We start from the raw sequence: 17,026 nt of genomic DNA on the forward strand, positions 1-17,026 counted from the left end.
CTGTTAAATACCATAAGGGTCTATAGTACCTAGGTACTCGTCTATGGAACGCGAGGTACGACCCGCGTGCATACTGCTGACTTCATCGGGAGCCACGCTTCTTGGAGGGACTGGAGAGTGGTTGAGCATGACTGGGCACCTCTTTGATATGGCGGAATAATTGTGTCCTAGATGAAAAGGACGTATTGCATGTCCCGCATGTCGAGTCCTGCGACTGCGCCATCCCACGCTGTGCCTTCTTAGCTCGCTTTTGTTTGGCCTTGCCCAACTTTTTAGATCCGGGCTGAGATAGGTCTTCATGATCAGAGACTGAGGTGTGTTGAGGTATTCCATCTATCTTTGGCTCATCTATTTCGGACGCCGTTGTAATGCTTAACGAACCGAGTCGGTTCTGGATAGTCTCCCGGGATGCATAGTCCGACTCATCCTCGCCACCGGAAAGATCGTCCGGATGTGGTGTACGAGAGAAGTCTTCACTGGGCTGTTCAGTAGTGTCACTCGCAGGACCAGGAGAGTGTTGTGGGGCAGGCATGTTTGCATCGCCGGGGCCATCATCGTGTATCTTGTCAGTAGAACTAATACCTAGACCTCGTTCTGGTGATGGGTTTGTTGAGTGACTGACAGGGCTTTCCTGTGGCTTGGCTATAGGATTGTCTCCTAATCCCAATTGCTCACTCTCCATTCTCATCTCCCGACGAAGCTGCTTGACAGCTTTAATGTGCTTTTTGCTACGTTCATGTGCGTCGAACTGATTCTGACTCTTGAAACTTTTGCGACACGCGACGCATTCAAAAGACTCTGCCTCTTCTTCGGAAAGATCAGAGTGGTCCTCTTCGAGGGTCTCCGACTTTGCCCACTCTTGGACGACATGATCTCGTAGTTTTGCCTGGTTCATTGCCCGTGACCTGGAAGCTTGCGCAGCAGCCGTTTGGCGTAGTGTCTCTTGTCGTTGCCTCTCATCTTGTGCGTTAGATTTGTAGCGGGGATCGCGCTTCTTTATGAATGCCACAAGCGACCTAACGGCCTCATTGAACTCACGGATACCCTCCTCTCTAAGTCGTTTGTTTTCCTTTTCCATGAGCCTCCGCACACGACGATCCGGGGCGTCCGAGTAACGATATTTATCTTTCCATGCAAAAGACTTCTTGGTGGAGAATCCACCCCAGACGGCATAAAAAGGCCGAACAACGTCCACGAAGCTGTCATTGCCACGTCCGAAGGTGGGATATTCCGTATATTCTAGGTTTTCCCAGTGACAAGCAGTTTTCTCCTCCAGCGCAATCCGTGAAAATATTTCGCGAAGACCACCGTAGAACCCATCTGAGGTATCGTCAAATTCCATGCGAGGGCTGAATTTCGAGAACAGTTTCAGGATATCATCCGCCGTGGTCATTCGCGTATCATACGAGTAATCAGTTCCTTCAGCTGCGGCATCGCCGCCTAAGAAAGCAGCCCGATGCGAGTCATACCATGCGCGTTCATGAGGGTCAGAGAGAACCTCGTAAGCAGCCTGAACCTCTGCAAATAGCTCCGTTGCGGCCTCTACATTTCCATAATTCCGGTCTGGATGTAACTCCAAAGCTTTCTTCCTGTAGGCCTTCTTTATCCTGTGGTGAATGGGAATCATGGGTTAGTCGTTGATACCGGACTTGGGCCAGGTCGCGAAGAACTCACTCCTCTCCAGAGGCATCGCGTCCGATATCCAGAAGTTCATAATAGTCGACTTTCTGTGTTTTCGATGCGCTGTTGTCCGACTCTCCGCCGACATTTGCGGATTGAGATTGCCCCATCACTGCCTATGGATATAATCGGGCGATAAACTAGACAGCAAGGGACTCAAACGCTTGTAAGGGGGCCGCAAATGACCCCGGGGTGTGTACACTCTGTATGCCCAGAAGGCGAAAAAAAGCGTGTTGCGGAGGTGGTGGTTCCCTCGTATTAGATAACATTTTCTTTCGCTTGGCTGGTTCGCGTACCCCAGAAGGAACTTCGGAGCCGTTGACCACCACCGAGACCAGCGGCCTCCCCTTCTCAGCTGTTCCTTGCGATCTTCCATGCATCGGAATGGTTATGTCCCTTGAATATCTTCCCCAGGAGATACTCTTCGCGATTTTATGCTACTGTGACCCTCTCTCGGCGATTTCCCTAGAAAGAACATGTCATCGGTTCCGCGGTATCACAAATGAACCCATACTATGGCGTCTTTATTGTCGAACATCTTTCCAATATTGGGACAGCAGGCATGATATTCCCAATAAAATCTCCGATCCTGTCCATACAGTAAATTGGAAAGCATTATACGTATCCCGGTGGCGTATCGACCGCGCCACCAGTAACCTTCTCGATGGCATTCTACAGAGCCAAACGGGCAGGATTGAGAAGTTCCGGGAAATAATTTCATTTGGTTACGATATAAAGGATACACTGTTGCGAAATACGCAGGCAGATTGCAGTTTCTATGATTGTCTAGCTAGGAGGTTTGTTCTATACCTGTCCATCCCTGTATGCTCGCCTTTTTAACACTTGACTATGACGTCAAAGGTATTACGCCAAAGCGCTCCTGACTTGTCTTCACCGAAGCATTGCTATCTCCGAATGGGCTAAGATTAGAAATGGTGAGGCAGTTCCACTTGACCGAGCATTGGGTGCATTCGATCTCTTCATCCCAGAAAGTGGCTATGGAAGCCTAGACGAAGTGTGTGTGCCCTTCTTTTGACCCAAGGGACTGGAGCTGATGAATTGCAGGTGTCCAATGCTCTGAGCGGGATTTCTAGATCAGTTCTAATGCATTATCCCGATATCCACAAGTTAACATGTCGTGATAAAGCGAAAGTCATTGCTACTTACTTGAGGGCAAACGATCTCACGGGAATCAGAAGTGGACGGGAGTATGATCTGTTACAACACAGCTTCTTGGGAATGGCATTAAGGGACCCTGAGCACAACTCTCTCCCTCTAATCTCAGCTGTCATATACTGCTACGTTGCACAGAGATGTGGTCTTGATGCCCAGCCCTGTGGCTTCCCTTTCCATGTGCATGTCATAGTGAAACCGCACCCTGGATTCGACGTTGACGGGAACGCCCTTGGATCCGGAGTACAGGGTGCTCCGATTTACATGGACCCCTTTCGCTCGGATGCGGAGACGCCCGTGGCGAGTTTACGGAACCAACTGAATTTTTTGGGCTTGTCGATGACCGAACCGTCCCCTTATTTGGACGAGTCATGGACACCGGAAATTGTCATACGCTGCAGTACAAACATAATGAATCAAATACGAAGACTATCTGAGCTTCCTAGCGAACACCTGGGCGCGACAGACGTCATTAGTGCGCAGTATGCCGCTCTTTGGTCTGCCATGTTGCTGCTGGGCCCTTCGCGCCCCAGGGAGTTCAGCCATTACATGCCGCTATTGATGGAGCTATTTGCGAAAGAGTTCCCTTCGGATACTTATCTGATTGAAGAATACATCGCTCCCCTTTTCCGCGGCACATTGGAGCACGCGCATATTCTGGAGTGCCTTCACGTCATGCGTGCCGTGGATGAAATGCCTAAACAGGCAAAGCAGCGCAATTCACACCAACCAAACGTAAGGTACCGGGTTGGTCAAGTGTTCCGCCACCGGCGCTATAACTACACTGGAATCATCACAGGTTGGGACACAGAGTGTGACGCCGGTGAACAGTGGATGAGGAGGATGGGTGTTGACCGACTTGCGGGTGGAAGGCATCAAAGTTTTTACCATGCCCTGTATGTTTACCCCCTGGATTAGTTTGACCGACAGCTGATTGAGCTCCAGTGTTGAGGACAGAAGCGTGCGATACGTGGCAGAGGAGAACATTTGGCCAATTGCGCCTCGGTTTTCAGAGATGCCACATAATCTAACTGAGACCGCGGGGAAGCATTTCAAACGGTGGGATGAAGAAAATCATGTATTTATAAGTAATGTTAAGGATGAGTATCCTGACGATTGAATAGTGATCTAATATAAAGGGAGTGGGTGGTGAGGATGAGGGTGGAGGAGAAATAAATAATATTAAGTGGACCAAGAGATCTTTATATAACAAAGATTGACCTGTATAAAATATCAAGTTCTGCGGCATTTCACATATATCAATTGGAATTTTCTCGTGGGTAATGATTACAAGCCAGCTTATAGTCTACCGTAGCCAAATGATCAACTTCCTGAGTAAAGAGTGGGTGTGGGGAGTTCTGGTTGTGTACAACAAAGAGCGGAAATTTCGTATAAGGTGGCTCAGTGATGTATACCTAGGTAAGTACCTGGTCCTAAGGCATGTAAGTTTGTGTCAACCGGAAAGACCTATAATTACTGCCAAAGCTCAGCCAGCCATACAAAATCACGGTGTGATTCAGCCTCCGCATCTCGTAGATAGTTACACTGCTGGTCCAAGAATAGAGGGTAGAATCCAGAGTATAAATATAGCTATTTAAATGATAGATTTAGATGAATTTAAGTCCCTACTACAGTCTAGAATATAGTAATAATTATAGAATCTTACCTATAGCTATATTTCTAATAGTTATAGGCCTGGATTAAACTCCATAACTATCGAACTGTGGGGGTTCAGTATAGCTGCAGAAGAAATATCTAACTATATTATTCGATTTGACTTCAGATGTCCTCGCAGAATACTTAGATTTCTAGGAGGAACGCATAGAAATCTAAGGAAGGATTAGAGTGGGTTAACCTGACCGCTGTACCTTAACCATAACTAGGGATGCACTCGGTGCGGGTCGGGTACAATCCGCAGGGTCAAAAAATAATCCGCGCGGGTTACGGAGTCTTAAAAATATAATCCGCACCATACCACAATCCGCAAGGCTTATAAAGAAACCTTACTGTTTAATCCGTATACTAATATACTATACCTTACTTAGCTATATTATATAAGCCGCTAAACTAACTATATTTAGATTATTTTTAATAGTAATACAGATTATCTGTACTATAGATAATTTATATTATTATAATTTTTCTTTTTAGAGAAGTTATGTATAATTTCCCTAATTTAAGATATATATTTATTTTAATAGATTTAATTAAATCTCTATATCTAAAATATTAGGGTACTGTATAATTTTAACTTTAAAATATTATATATAGCTTAGTTCTATAATAAATAAAAAATATATTTCTATTACTTAGGTATATTATTACGAAATACGCTAAATAACTTAGCTAAGATATACTAACTAAGAAACTATATAATATTCTAAGCAGTAAGTATATATATTAATAAGAGAAAAGTATCTTATTAGTCCTAGATAATAAGAGATCTTATAGTACTCTAAAATTAAGCATATTCTAATTTCTCTATCATTATAATACTATTATTACTTTGCCCCTTCTTATAATAAGATATTAAGAGTCCTAGAATCTTCTAAAGAGAAAAAGACTAAGAATTAGCCTAGGAATACTACTATTTACTAGTATAATATACATATATATATATATATTATAGGAGTCAGAGTTATATATATATATTATAAAGTCTAGACTATAGAATAGTTAACTATTTATCTTAGTATTCTAATAATTTCTAATAAACTAAATATAATCTCTATAATTACTAATTTACTATTATATTTATTTCTAGGGAGTAAACAGAGTAATTAATAAGTAAAAATTATAAGAATTTTAAATTTTATCTTTTAAATTCGATTATAGTAATTGTCAGACGTATGGTCTGATGCCTCCAACTAACTATTTCGGGATTATTTATGTTTTGCATTGCTTATTGAATCACTGCATTATTCACTGGATTATCCCTATGCATGCCATACTAAGTCATTCATTCACTCCCTATTTATTCCATTCTAATTCACTATTCATTCCATGCCTACCCCTTCTAATTTAGACCCTTTATTCTATTCAGATTTACAGCCTATATCTCTGTAATATATATATATATAGCCTATTTCTATAATTCTTTGGAGGATTAAGGATATAAGTTTTTAAAGAAGATATATTCTATTTTTCTAACTTATCTCTTACTTTCTACTTATTCTTTTCTTAGATTTCTATGCGTTCCTCCTAGAGATCTAAGTATTTAGTAAGAAATATCTAAAGTTAAATTAAATTAGTTAGAATTCTTTTATAGCTATACAGAACTCCCAAGAGTTCTATAGTTATAAATCCGGATTCCTTACCTATCTAATTTAATTTAACCAATTTGATCGATTTAACTAATTTAACTAATTTAACCGATTTAACTAATTAACTGATTCGACTAATTCGACTAATTTAACTAATTTAACTAATTCTATTGACTATTCTATTAATTTTACTAATTACTAAACTAATATAATAGCTACTTCGAACGAGAGAATATCAACTTTATTAAATTTAGCGGACTAGATCCTATAGATTAGATTTTTAAAGATAATTACAGAAAATAAAGGGGTCTAATACCTAATTAATCTAGACCTACCTATTAAGCCTATTTTAATTGCTAGACCTATATATCTATTTCTATTAACTATATAGGTCTCAGCTACATCGATTCGAGACCTAGGAATAGCTAATTAAGAGCTATACTAAGATATACTATATAAATATAAGCTCTAACTACACAAATACAATAATTAGAAAAATAGTTTAATCTTAATTTAAGTTATTATTCAGAATTCACTGAGCTATTTAAATAAGTAAGCTATTATAGGAGCTACTTCAGCCTACTAGAGTCTTAAAATATTAAAAAGTAAGCTTATACTATTGAATAAAGCATAAAAACGCGAGATTATTAGCTAATACTATTAGTTTAAGACTTAAGGATCTAATATTCGACTTTACTAGCTTAAGAGCTATACTACTAGATAGAAGAATCTATACTCTAAAATCTCTAAAGTGAATATTAGCGAGGTAAATCCATTAAATAAAGCTTTTATATAATTTTCTTAAGGCTATTTAGTATATTTAGCTATACTTCTTAGCTATATAGATCGATAAATTAATTAATTTTACTAAGACCATAAATCTCTAATTCTATTATTTTATAAGATTACTAAATAACTTGGAGATTATATTAAACTAACTCTAAGCCTTAAAACTAACAATTTAATGTTAAAAACCTTAAATATAATCTTTATAGGCAGATCTAACTAACTAGAATCTATATACTAAGTATATCGACCTCTAAGGCTATATCTATATAAATTAGAGCTATTTAATAGCCGCTATTGCTTTAGTAAATACCTATATATTAACTATTCGAAAAGACCTAGTGATTAAAACCCTAATTCAAAAGCTCTAGAATAATTTAATTAAGCTAATTAGAATAAGAAATTTAATTAAGCTAATTAGAATAAGAAATTTAGAAAGACCTATTAAGATATATACCGAAAGTTTAATAGCTCGAATTTAATGAATTCTAGCTATACTATAACTACTATCTTTATAATAACTAATAAGGCATTAGAATTACGAGTAAAATAAACCTTTAATACTGCTTTAAATTACTATATATATAATAATTTGTCTACCTTTAGTAAATATACTTTAAAAAAATTAAAAGTCTTAATTAGAGATACACAGGCAGTAATTTTAGATTTTAGGACTATTTAACTAAAGCCTACGAAACTATATAATAGTAAAATAATATTTAAACTAAAAGATTATGTCTATATTCTAGAATTTTATCTGAATATACTCTCAGTAATAAAGGCTAAGAAAGTAGGCCTATTCTATAATCTATATATTAAACTACCACTACTAGACTAAAAAGCGCGACACCACACTAGTTAGTAAATAATAGTGTTTGATATGTATATCGCTCTGTCTAATATACCCCCCTAGCTTAGCGTACTAACTAAGGATATAGAATTAAGAGATAAGCTAACTAAGTATAGATAGATAGATTATATCGCTAGATAACTATACCGCTAAAATTATAGAATCGACTAATAATCTTCTAAAATCTAAAATCTAATTTCTTCTTAGCTAGAGTTTGAACGTATACGCATATCATAGATAGTTAAATAAGAAAGTAGTAAGTATCTGCAAGTAGGTCTTACTATAGTAATCCGGGTTTATAACTATTAGACTACTACTACTAGACTAAAAAGCGCGACGCCACACTAGTTAGTAAGTAATAGTATTTAATATATATATCGCTCTGTCTAATACTATATATACTATACTTAGAAACTCTCGATTCTATAAAAATATATAACCTTTATAAAGAAAATAGTATCTCTCTAGTTAAATAAGACTAGACTTTATTTTTAGCTTACTTTACTATAGGAACCCTATATAAAAATAAGACTTTAGTAAGCTCTAGAAATATAACCTATAAGACTAAGCTTTAAAATCGACTATCAACTTTAGTAGTTAATAAATCTATTTAGTAGCCTATTCAGGCATACTAGATTTAGAAATTTAATTAACCTATTATATCGAAGGATTCGATTCAACTCTAGTACTAGTATTTAGGATATCTAGGACTTAAAGCCCTAAAATATCTCAAGTAAGTAGTTACAGGAGTTAAATTTACTGATTCTAATAATCTAATAGGATTATATAAGATATATCTATTAGCTAAGGCTAAAAGACAGATTTTTAGATATTTTATTAACTCTAATAATAAGCTACTTGAGACGATTTACTAGGATCTTATTTATATAAAAAAAAAATGAAAAATATAAACTATATTAGTTATATATATAATCTGTCAGACAGAGCGATATGCATATCGAACACTATTACTTGCCAACTAGTGTGGCGTCGCGCTTTTTGGTCTAGTGGTAGCAGTTCAATAGTTATGAGCCCGGATTGCTATGGTGAGGCCTACTTGCGGGTACTTACCACTTCCTTGTCTGACTGCCTATGATATGCGCATTCGTTCGACTCCAGCAGGGAGACTTCAGATTTCAGATTTCGGAATATTTTCGGTCGTATTCCATGATTCTAGCGGTGTGGTCATCTAGCGGTGTGACCCATCTGTCTGTGCTTAGTCAGCTTATCTCTTGACTCCGTATCCTCAGTCAGCGCGCTAAGCTGGGGGGGTGTGTCAGACAGAGCGATATGCATATCGAACACTATTACTTGCCAACTAGTGTGGCGTCGCGCTTTTTGGTCTAGTGGTAGCAGTTCAATATAATCCTATAACTAAATACTATTTTATTTAGACTTTATAGACTAAGAATCAGATCTCTAAATTATTAAATTTAATAATTAAATTAATTTAGAATTAATACTATGTTAACCTAAAGAGAATTTAATCTGATAATAATCCTAATCTTAGTGAATTTATCAACTAATTAATTAGAAGGTTTAATTCTTATAGCTCTGCTACCTAGATATCTAGAGCAGAATCCATATATAAAAAGATTTAGAGAGCTAATTATTATAAAAACTTGCCTTTTAATAGTCGATTTAGGAATTCTATTATTTCTATAGTCTAAGGTAGCTAGCGCAGTAACCTATATTTTAAATAGAATACTAATATGCTTAATTTAATGGAAAACGCTATATAAAGCTTTATACTATTTATTTTCTAAGTTACCTAGCTATATAGAACCTCGACCAGATCTCTTAAATTTAAAGAGATATAGCTATAGAGTCTATACTTAAATTATAAATATTTTATAGCTTAATAAGCTTTAATTAAGAGCTCTAATTAGATATCTAGTAAAATACTAAGCTTTAAATATATAGAGAATATAGATTTCTACTAAAAGACGAATTATTTCCACGAAAGACTGTATATTTAATAAATTAAAAATCTATAAAGATAATTCTAAATAGATAGATTATCTAAATCCTAACTTAGGACCCTAAATTAAGGCCCTAAATAATATAGAAATTAATAAAATTATTAAGTTTATTGAATTAAGCTCTGAAAATAATAAATATAATATAATTAATTTTATAGAGAGCCTACTGAGCAGTTTAGAAGAGGCTTAAAATAATAATATTAACTATTAAGGTTATTTAGATTATTTAGATCGTTCAGATAAAGCAGAAAATGATATTATATTTAGAGATCTATCTAATTTACTATTTACTTTACCGATTCTATCGCCACCAGATATTATTATTAATAATAGTAGATTTAAACTATTAAATTTATTATCTGACCTATCTGATTCACTATCTGATTTACTAAATAGCTTACTAGACTAAGTATCAGAGATCATTATCGATAATAGCTAATTTAATTTTAGTAAATATAATAATTTAATAGAGTCTATTAGCTTAAAGAGACAAAGATTACCTTTACCAGAGTTAGAAGTATTAAAAAAATCTTATTTTTAATTATTTTATATATCTTAACTTAACTATAAGAAACTATATATAACTAACCTGCCTCTAAAACTAGAGAATTAGAGAGATATAGTAAATAGTCTATTTAAAAATAAATAGATCTATGTAGCAGAGATTAAATACCAATATCTAAATAATAGGAAGATATAGACTGCTTTACTAGCTAAAGCTATTAATTCTATTAATCAGATACTACTATTAAAATAGGTATTTATATATAAATTTGATCAATATAGCTATTTAGTTAAATTTAAAGCAAGAATATGCGTAAGAGGAGACCTTTAGCTATTTAGTAATCTTAATATAAGAGCTATAACGCTGGGATCTAGATCTCTATAAGTTATACTAGCCTTAGCCGCTGTATTTAATCTAGAGGCTATTTAACTAGATACAGTGAATGTATTTCTAAATAGCCCTATTAATAAGAAGATCTATATGCAGGCCCCACCAGGCCTAGGTCCTAAAAATAGGGTATTCTAATTGAATAGGGCCCTATATAGACTAAGACGGTCTCCATTGCTTTAGTAGAGAGAAATAGGTAATATAATAAGAAAACTAGGCCTAGAGCCTATACCAGAGGACCCCTGCCTATATATAAACAACTATATAATTCTAATAATCTATGTCGATGATATAATTATTATTTTTTATAAAAATCAGGCAGAAAAAGTTAGATTCTTTAAAGAATGCCTCTGTATAACCTACCAGATAAAAAATCTTAGAGAAATAACTTAATTTCTAAATATAAAGATCTATAGAGATTACCTAAAGCGAAAGATATAGATATCTTAGGTAGATTATATTAAAAAAATTACTTACTAATTTAATCTGGCTAATCGGAGGCCTCCTACCACCTCTTTACTGTCAAACCCTGGGATCCGTCTAAGCTGCGCTGATTGCTAGCGTGGTCATTCGAGCTCGGGTAATCAGAATCCACTGATCCTAAGACTGGGCGATACTTATCCTGGGAGCGTAACAGCTCCTGTGAGCGGGGCTAACGTTTCTGAGAACTGGTAAGATGATCCTAAGATTCAAGCAGCAAAGATAGAAGTAAGGCCAAGTAGATACGTATATCTACTTGTGATAATAGTATAGACGAATCGTACTAGCAATAAAATACTAAGATTATTAAAGACAGTATTATTGAACGCGAAGAGTAAAACTATCCTAAATACATGAATGAGTATCCTTATATACCCTTCGTCTAGGATAATGGTAGCTGTGGTAGCCTAGTAGATAGTAGCTTAGTAGCTGCACAGTATACCCATATACTATCTACCCGTATACCATTCCTGGTTACATGAGCCGTGGGTGCCTAAGCGGTTACTTAACTAATGTTATGTTTTTGCCCAGGTTTGACATAACCAGGTAGGTCCGGTTATTGGTCGATAACCGGGCATCTCTTTCTGCGGGGTATCGGTTGGCCGTAAGTTACCTAGGTCTTTCTCCTAGTTAATTACCATCATATAATTACCCGTAGGTAGTACCGTAATACTACTCCCCCTCCTTCAAGGCTTTCGTCTCCTAAAAGCATAAAAACTTGCTTTCTCCCTTAGGTAAGTATTCCTTGACTATTATCCGTTTCTATTATACCTAAGCGCCGTACTGACGAGATTCTTAAAGGTACTCCTAAAGTTCCCTGTAATTAGACTACTGGTCGTGCTCACCAGTCTTATTATATTAAGGAGAACGGGTTTTGTCCGTCTATTTCCTACGACGAGTGTCTTCGTTTAGGTAAGTCGTATATTATAGATCGCTCTCGTCGTTATACAAAGTGTTCGTCGTACACGCGCTGTGGTCGCGTTTACCGCCGTAATTTCTATACCAAAAATGAGTGGGCGCTTCTTCAGCGTACTAAAAATAAAATTATGGTAGACTTATCCGAAGCCGATAAGGAGCTTAAGCTCTTATAGCCTGAGTTAAAAATGTTTCAAGCCCGTTTAAATAAAGTTTAGTTAAGAATTATAGAGACATTAGCTCGTTATACGCGATTACGAAAATAACAAAAGTTCTTAAAACGAAAAGGATTTAAAATATCTAAATATAATGCGGAGTTGTTACGGATTTTAGACAAGAGGAAATCTGATAAGATATAGCCCTCCGTAGATATTTAATAGCTGGCCGCTTTGTCTGATAATCTAAGTTTCACGCAGATAATTGCTGAGATTAATTAGTTGCCCCCTTTGTTTTAGGAGGCTGCTAATTCGTCTATATTTAATAGTACCGTTAAACCGCTTAGTGGCAGCCCGTCAAGTTCTCGATAGGTTCTTATGTATTTTCTAAGGTATCGTAACCTTTCTACTTGACAAGGTAATACGGTTTTCTACTAATTTTCTTATATTTTAGGATTTTTTTAACCTCGTACTCTTGTTCGGTTTCTTCCTTAATTTCCACTTTTTCAGTAAGCTTAGTATTTGGTAGTACTAGTTCTAATAGCGATACGTAGAATACTGGGTATATTTTTCTTATTATCGTGGATAGCTCTAACTAATAGTTTAATAGTCCTAATTGTCGTGCAATTTTAAATGGTCCTAATTTTTAGTGATTAAGCTTCTGGCTTAGTTATTTAGTCTTAATATTTCTGCGAAGTAGGAACACTTTATCCCCCTTTTTAGAAGTAGGTTTCTTTCCGTATCGCTTATCGTAGTAATACTTAGCTTTAAGATTTATAAATTCGATATCTCTAGTTAATTATATATGTACCTAAGATACAACTCCGGTAATATCGTATACTATTTCCGAGATTAGCTCTTTGAATCATAGTTCGCTAATTACTATAGAATTAAACCTATAGTTCGCGAAAAATAGTATTTCTCCGATCGTCGAGTGTCGTGCGTTATTATACGCAAATTATACTATTAGCAAAAGTTCTTCCCAGTTATCTTGTTAGTAGTTAACATAGTATCGTAAGTATTATTCTAACGTTTAGTTTATTCTTTCGGTCTGCCTATTAGCTTATAGATAGTAAGCCGTTATTAGGTACTAATTAATTCCTATAAAGTCTATGAGTAACTTCCAGAATTTTAACGTAAATAATTTGTCTCTATCGGATGTAATATGTTTAGGCATTCCATAATTAGCGATAATTATCGTAAAGAATATTTTAGCTAGTAATACGGCGTCTATAGTAGTAACACTTAGTATAAAGTAGATATATTTTGTAAGTCTGTCCGTAATTACCGTAATTAAGTCGAATCTTTTTAACTCTAGCAATGGCCCTATAAAGTTAATTATAATCTATTCCTATGGTCTGGTGGGTATTTCTAGCGATTATATTTGTCTATATAGCTAATGTCTTGCTAGTTTGTCACAAATATATATTTAATACTATTTAATATATTTTTTAACTTATTATCTTATATTCGGGAAATAATAGTTTCGTAAGATTTACTCCGTAGTTTTCTCTATTCTAAAATATCCTCGTAATAGATTATTATAGTATAATTAGATAATACGTATTCTCAGTTTCTCGGAGACATAAATTAGTCTATAATAATAGACTATACCGTCTTTATTAACTAGGAGCTTGTCGTTATTTTCTTTAAGTATCTCTTAGATTGTGATATTCTTTTATGTCGTAACAGCGATTGCTGTAACGGTATTATTATTAATACTAACTGTTACTGCTAACATCTATTTATTATAGACGATTAATCCATCGGGTTCTTTGCGCAGTATCACTAGTTCCCTAATTTTTTCTTCTAGCTCGTAGTCTGGTCTATAGCTGAGTACGTCTGCTTATCCGTTTTCCGTTCCTTTGTAGTGTACAATTTTGAAGTCGTACTATAATAGAACTTCTGACTATCTGGCTTGTCTTCACGTTAACTCTTTAGTTATTGTAAAGTAAGTTAGGTTTTTATAGTCTGTTTTAACTATGACGGTATATTAAGCTCCCTCTAGGTAGACTTTTTATACTTTAAATACTGTTACTATAGCCAACAGTTCTTTATCGTAGATATTATAGTTTAGTTCTACCTAGATTAGCTTTCGTAAGTAAAATATAATAGATTAAGGCTTTCCGTTCTTCCTTAGCTATATTATCCTTATTCCGATCGTATAGTCCGATATATCGGTTTTAATAGTTATTTCTTTCTAAGGGTCGTATTATACTAATACCAGTAATATTATAAGCTGTAGTTTGATAGTTTCGAAAGCTTCTTATTGTTCTTCTTCCTAAGAGAAGTCTTTACTTTTCTTAAGTAGTTTGAACAGTGGTATTATTACTTTGGTATATCCGTCAATAAATCGTCTGTAGTAGTTTATAAGTCCGGTAAACTGCTGTAGTTCCTTTAGATTCTTTAGCTAAGGCCAGTCTCTGATAGCCTAGATCTTATTCCGATCTGTTTAGATTCCTTCTGTGGTGATCTAGTATCCGAGAAAGTCAGTTTCTTAGATATAAAATTTATATTTTTTCAGTTTGAGCTGTACTTTTGCGATTCGCAGTTTCCTAAGTACTACCTTAACGTATCTGATATGGTTTTCCCTATTTTCTGAGAAAATTAGGATATTATCGAGATATATAATAACGAAATCGTTAAGATATTCTCCCAGTGCTTTATTAATAAATCTTTAAAATAAAGCTAGTATATTTGTTAATCCGAATAGCATTACTATATATTTGTAGTAACCGTATTTTGTTCGAAACGTAGTTTTCTATTCTTCTTCTTTAGCTATATATAGCCGATTATATGCGTCTATAATATCGAGTTTAGTAAACTACTTTAATCCTCTAATTCGGTCTTGTATTTCGTAGATTAGTGGTAACGTGTGTTAATCCTTAATAGTAATCTAATTAAGTGGTCTATAGTCTACGTATAACCGCATTATTCTCTCCTTTTTAGGTACGAAGAGCACTCTATGTTCTACTAGCGACTTGGATAGTCTAATTATCCCTTTCTTAAGGTTCTCGTCGATATATTCCTTGAGTACTTTCGATTCCTTATCTGATATTTGGTAAATTCTTCGGTAGGCAAGTTTCTTTTCATCTATAATAGGTATGTAATGGTCATGCAGACTATATTCTAATAATTTATAATATTCGGGCTGTTCGAACAGATTCTAGAACTATTTATATTTTTAAGGTACCTTAACAGGTTCCTAGGTTGCGGCTAGTCATTCTCGGGATACTATTAGCTATTCTTCTAAGCCTAATTTCTTTTCTATAGAACTATCGGGTCGCTCGTTAATATCGGTAGACGCTGTATATTTTTCTTTACTTCCGGGTGCCTATCCGGGTAAACTATTAAGCTATTCTTTCTTTGTAATTGTTACTACTACGATAATAATTATATTTCTCGATCTACCCTTAGATTACTTCACCTTATTCTTATATTCTTTTTCGTAAATAGATGGTAAGGTCCCGGCGTTCCCTTCGCTCGGTCCTTTTAGGCAACTACAGTAGAATTCTAAATATTTCTTCTACTAATTAATCCTTAGGTTATGCTTTCTGAGCTACGGAATTCCTAATACCACGTCGTACTCTCCCATAGGGAATACATTAAAGCTTAAGCATTCTAAATATCCCCTTATAGCTATAGGTAAGAGTCCCGATTCCTTATTAATAGTTTCTCCTAGATCTTTGCCTAAGAGTCTTTCAATAGATATAGATTTGGATTTCTTAATCTTTTCGATATCTAGCGTCGCAAAGAATCTTAGATATATAAAGTTTCCTACTATTTCCGAGTCGATTATTACTTAAGTTAATCGCCCGCTAATTTAAGCTTTTAGTTTTAAATACATCCCTGCTTATATCGCTATAAGCTACTGCCTTTCTTTCTAATTAGGTAGTATTATCTATCTACTAGGTCTCAGTAGGTAACTACCTAGTTTCGCGCTATAATAGAATATACAGCTATCTTCCTAGTAAAAGGTCTAATACATACACCTATGTATCGGGTATTATTAATATCCGCGATAGAAATAGTCTGGTTTCTAGCACGGATAGATAGTTCCATTTTTATAGACTATCAATGGCGGTTCGGGTTTATATTCTACTATAAATTTAGTGTGTTGGTGTCTGCTACATCGATTGTCGTAGTAAACTATCTATAGTATTTCGTTATAATCCGGATACTTAGGATAGTAAATATAAATGTACTAATTAAGTTCGCAACTCGTATAAAGAGATCCTTTTAGTTTTTTTCTTGAGACCTCTTCTAGTACTTTATAATAGTCTATATTATTTTGGCGGCACTCGGTACATATATAGCGATATATACACTTTATACGGTATTATTATTACGTTTCTTCTTAGTTCCAATAACTCAAGTCCTAATAGGTGCAGTTTCTTTCGAGATTAATTCGTACTGCTTATTCGATTTCGGGTATTAGGAATCTATCTTATCTTTCTAAGATTTCCTGTAATATCTGTCAGACGTATGGTCTGATGCCTCCAACTAACGATTTCGGGATTATTTATGTTTTGCATTGCTTATTGAATCACTGCATTATTCACTGGATCATCCCTATGCGTGCCATACTAAGTCATTCATTCACTCCCTTTCCATTTCCATTCTGATTCACTATTCATTCCATGCTTACCCCTTCTGATTCAGACCCTTCATTCTATTCAGATTCACAGCCCACATCTCTGCAATATATATATGTGGCCTATTTCCCCATGATTCTTTTGAGGATTAAGGACATGAGTTTCTAAAGAAGGTGTATTCTATTCTTCTGACTTATCTCTCACTTTCTACTTATTCCTTCCTTAGATTTCTATGCGTTCCTCCTAGAGATCTAA

General features: G+C 35.3%; 2 protein-coding genes across 2 annotated transcripts; one reads left to right on the forward strand and one right to left on the reverse strand.

The window, feature by feature from the left end:
• Window positions 1-167: 167 nt before the first annotated feature.
• BDV59DRAFT_192700 (putative C2H2 finger domain protein) lies at window positions 168-1,790 on the reverse strand (the record flags this gene model as incomplete). The annotated part of the gene is made up of 3 exons (XM_073692093.1): window positions 168-235; window positions 265-1,607; window positions 1,675-1,790. The coding sequence occupies 3 exons, from the start codon at window positions 1,788-1,790 to the stop codon at window positions 168-170; spliced, it is 1,527 nt and encodes a 508-aa protein (XP_073549132.1).
• Window positions 1,675-4,080, forward strand: BDV59DRAFT_17955 (Hemimethylated DNA-binding protein YccV like-domain-containing protein). The gene is made up of 4 exons (XM_073689919.1): window positions 1,675-2,477; window positions 2,542-2,695; window positions 2,746-3,749; window positions 3,799-4,080. The coding sequence occupies exons 1-4, from the start codon at window positions 1,888-1,890 to the stop codon at window positions 3,971-3,973; spliced, it is 1,923 nt and encodes a 640-aa protein (XP_073549133.1). The 5' UTR covers window positions 1,675-1,887; the 3' UTR covers window positions 3,974-4,080.
• Window positions 4,081-17,026: the final 12,946 nt, after the last annotated feature.

Source organism: Aspergillus ambiguus (assembly GCF_047715705.1).
Source record: "Aspergillus ambiguus strain CBS 117.58 unplaced genomic scaffold BDV59scaffold_11, whole genome shotgun sequence".
Classification (NCBI taxonomy): Eukaryota; Fungi; Ascomycota; class Eurotiomycetes; order Eurotiales; family Aspergillaceae; genus Aspergillus; species Aspergillus ambiguus.

Excerpts from the sequence above, each read along its gene's own strand:
- BDV59DRAFT_17955 (XM_073689919.1), top strand. The coding sequence starts at position 1,888 with ATGCCCAGAAGGCGAAAAAAAGCGTGTTGCGGAGGTGGTGGTTCCCTC. Across the intron at positions 2,478-2,541 it reads TATGATTGTCTAGCTAGGAG|GTATTACGCCAAAGCGCTCC; the intron begins GTTTGTTCTATA and ends ATGACGTCAAAG. Across the intron at positions 2,696-2,745 it reads GCTATGGAAGCCTAGACGAA|GTGTCCAATGCTCTGAGCGG; the intron begins GTGTGTGTGCCC and ends GATGAATTGCAG.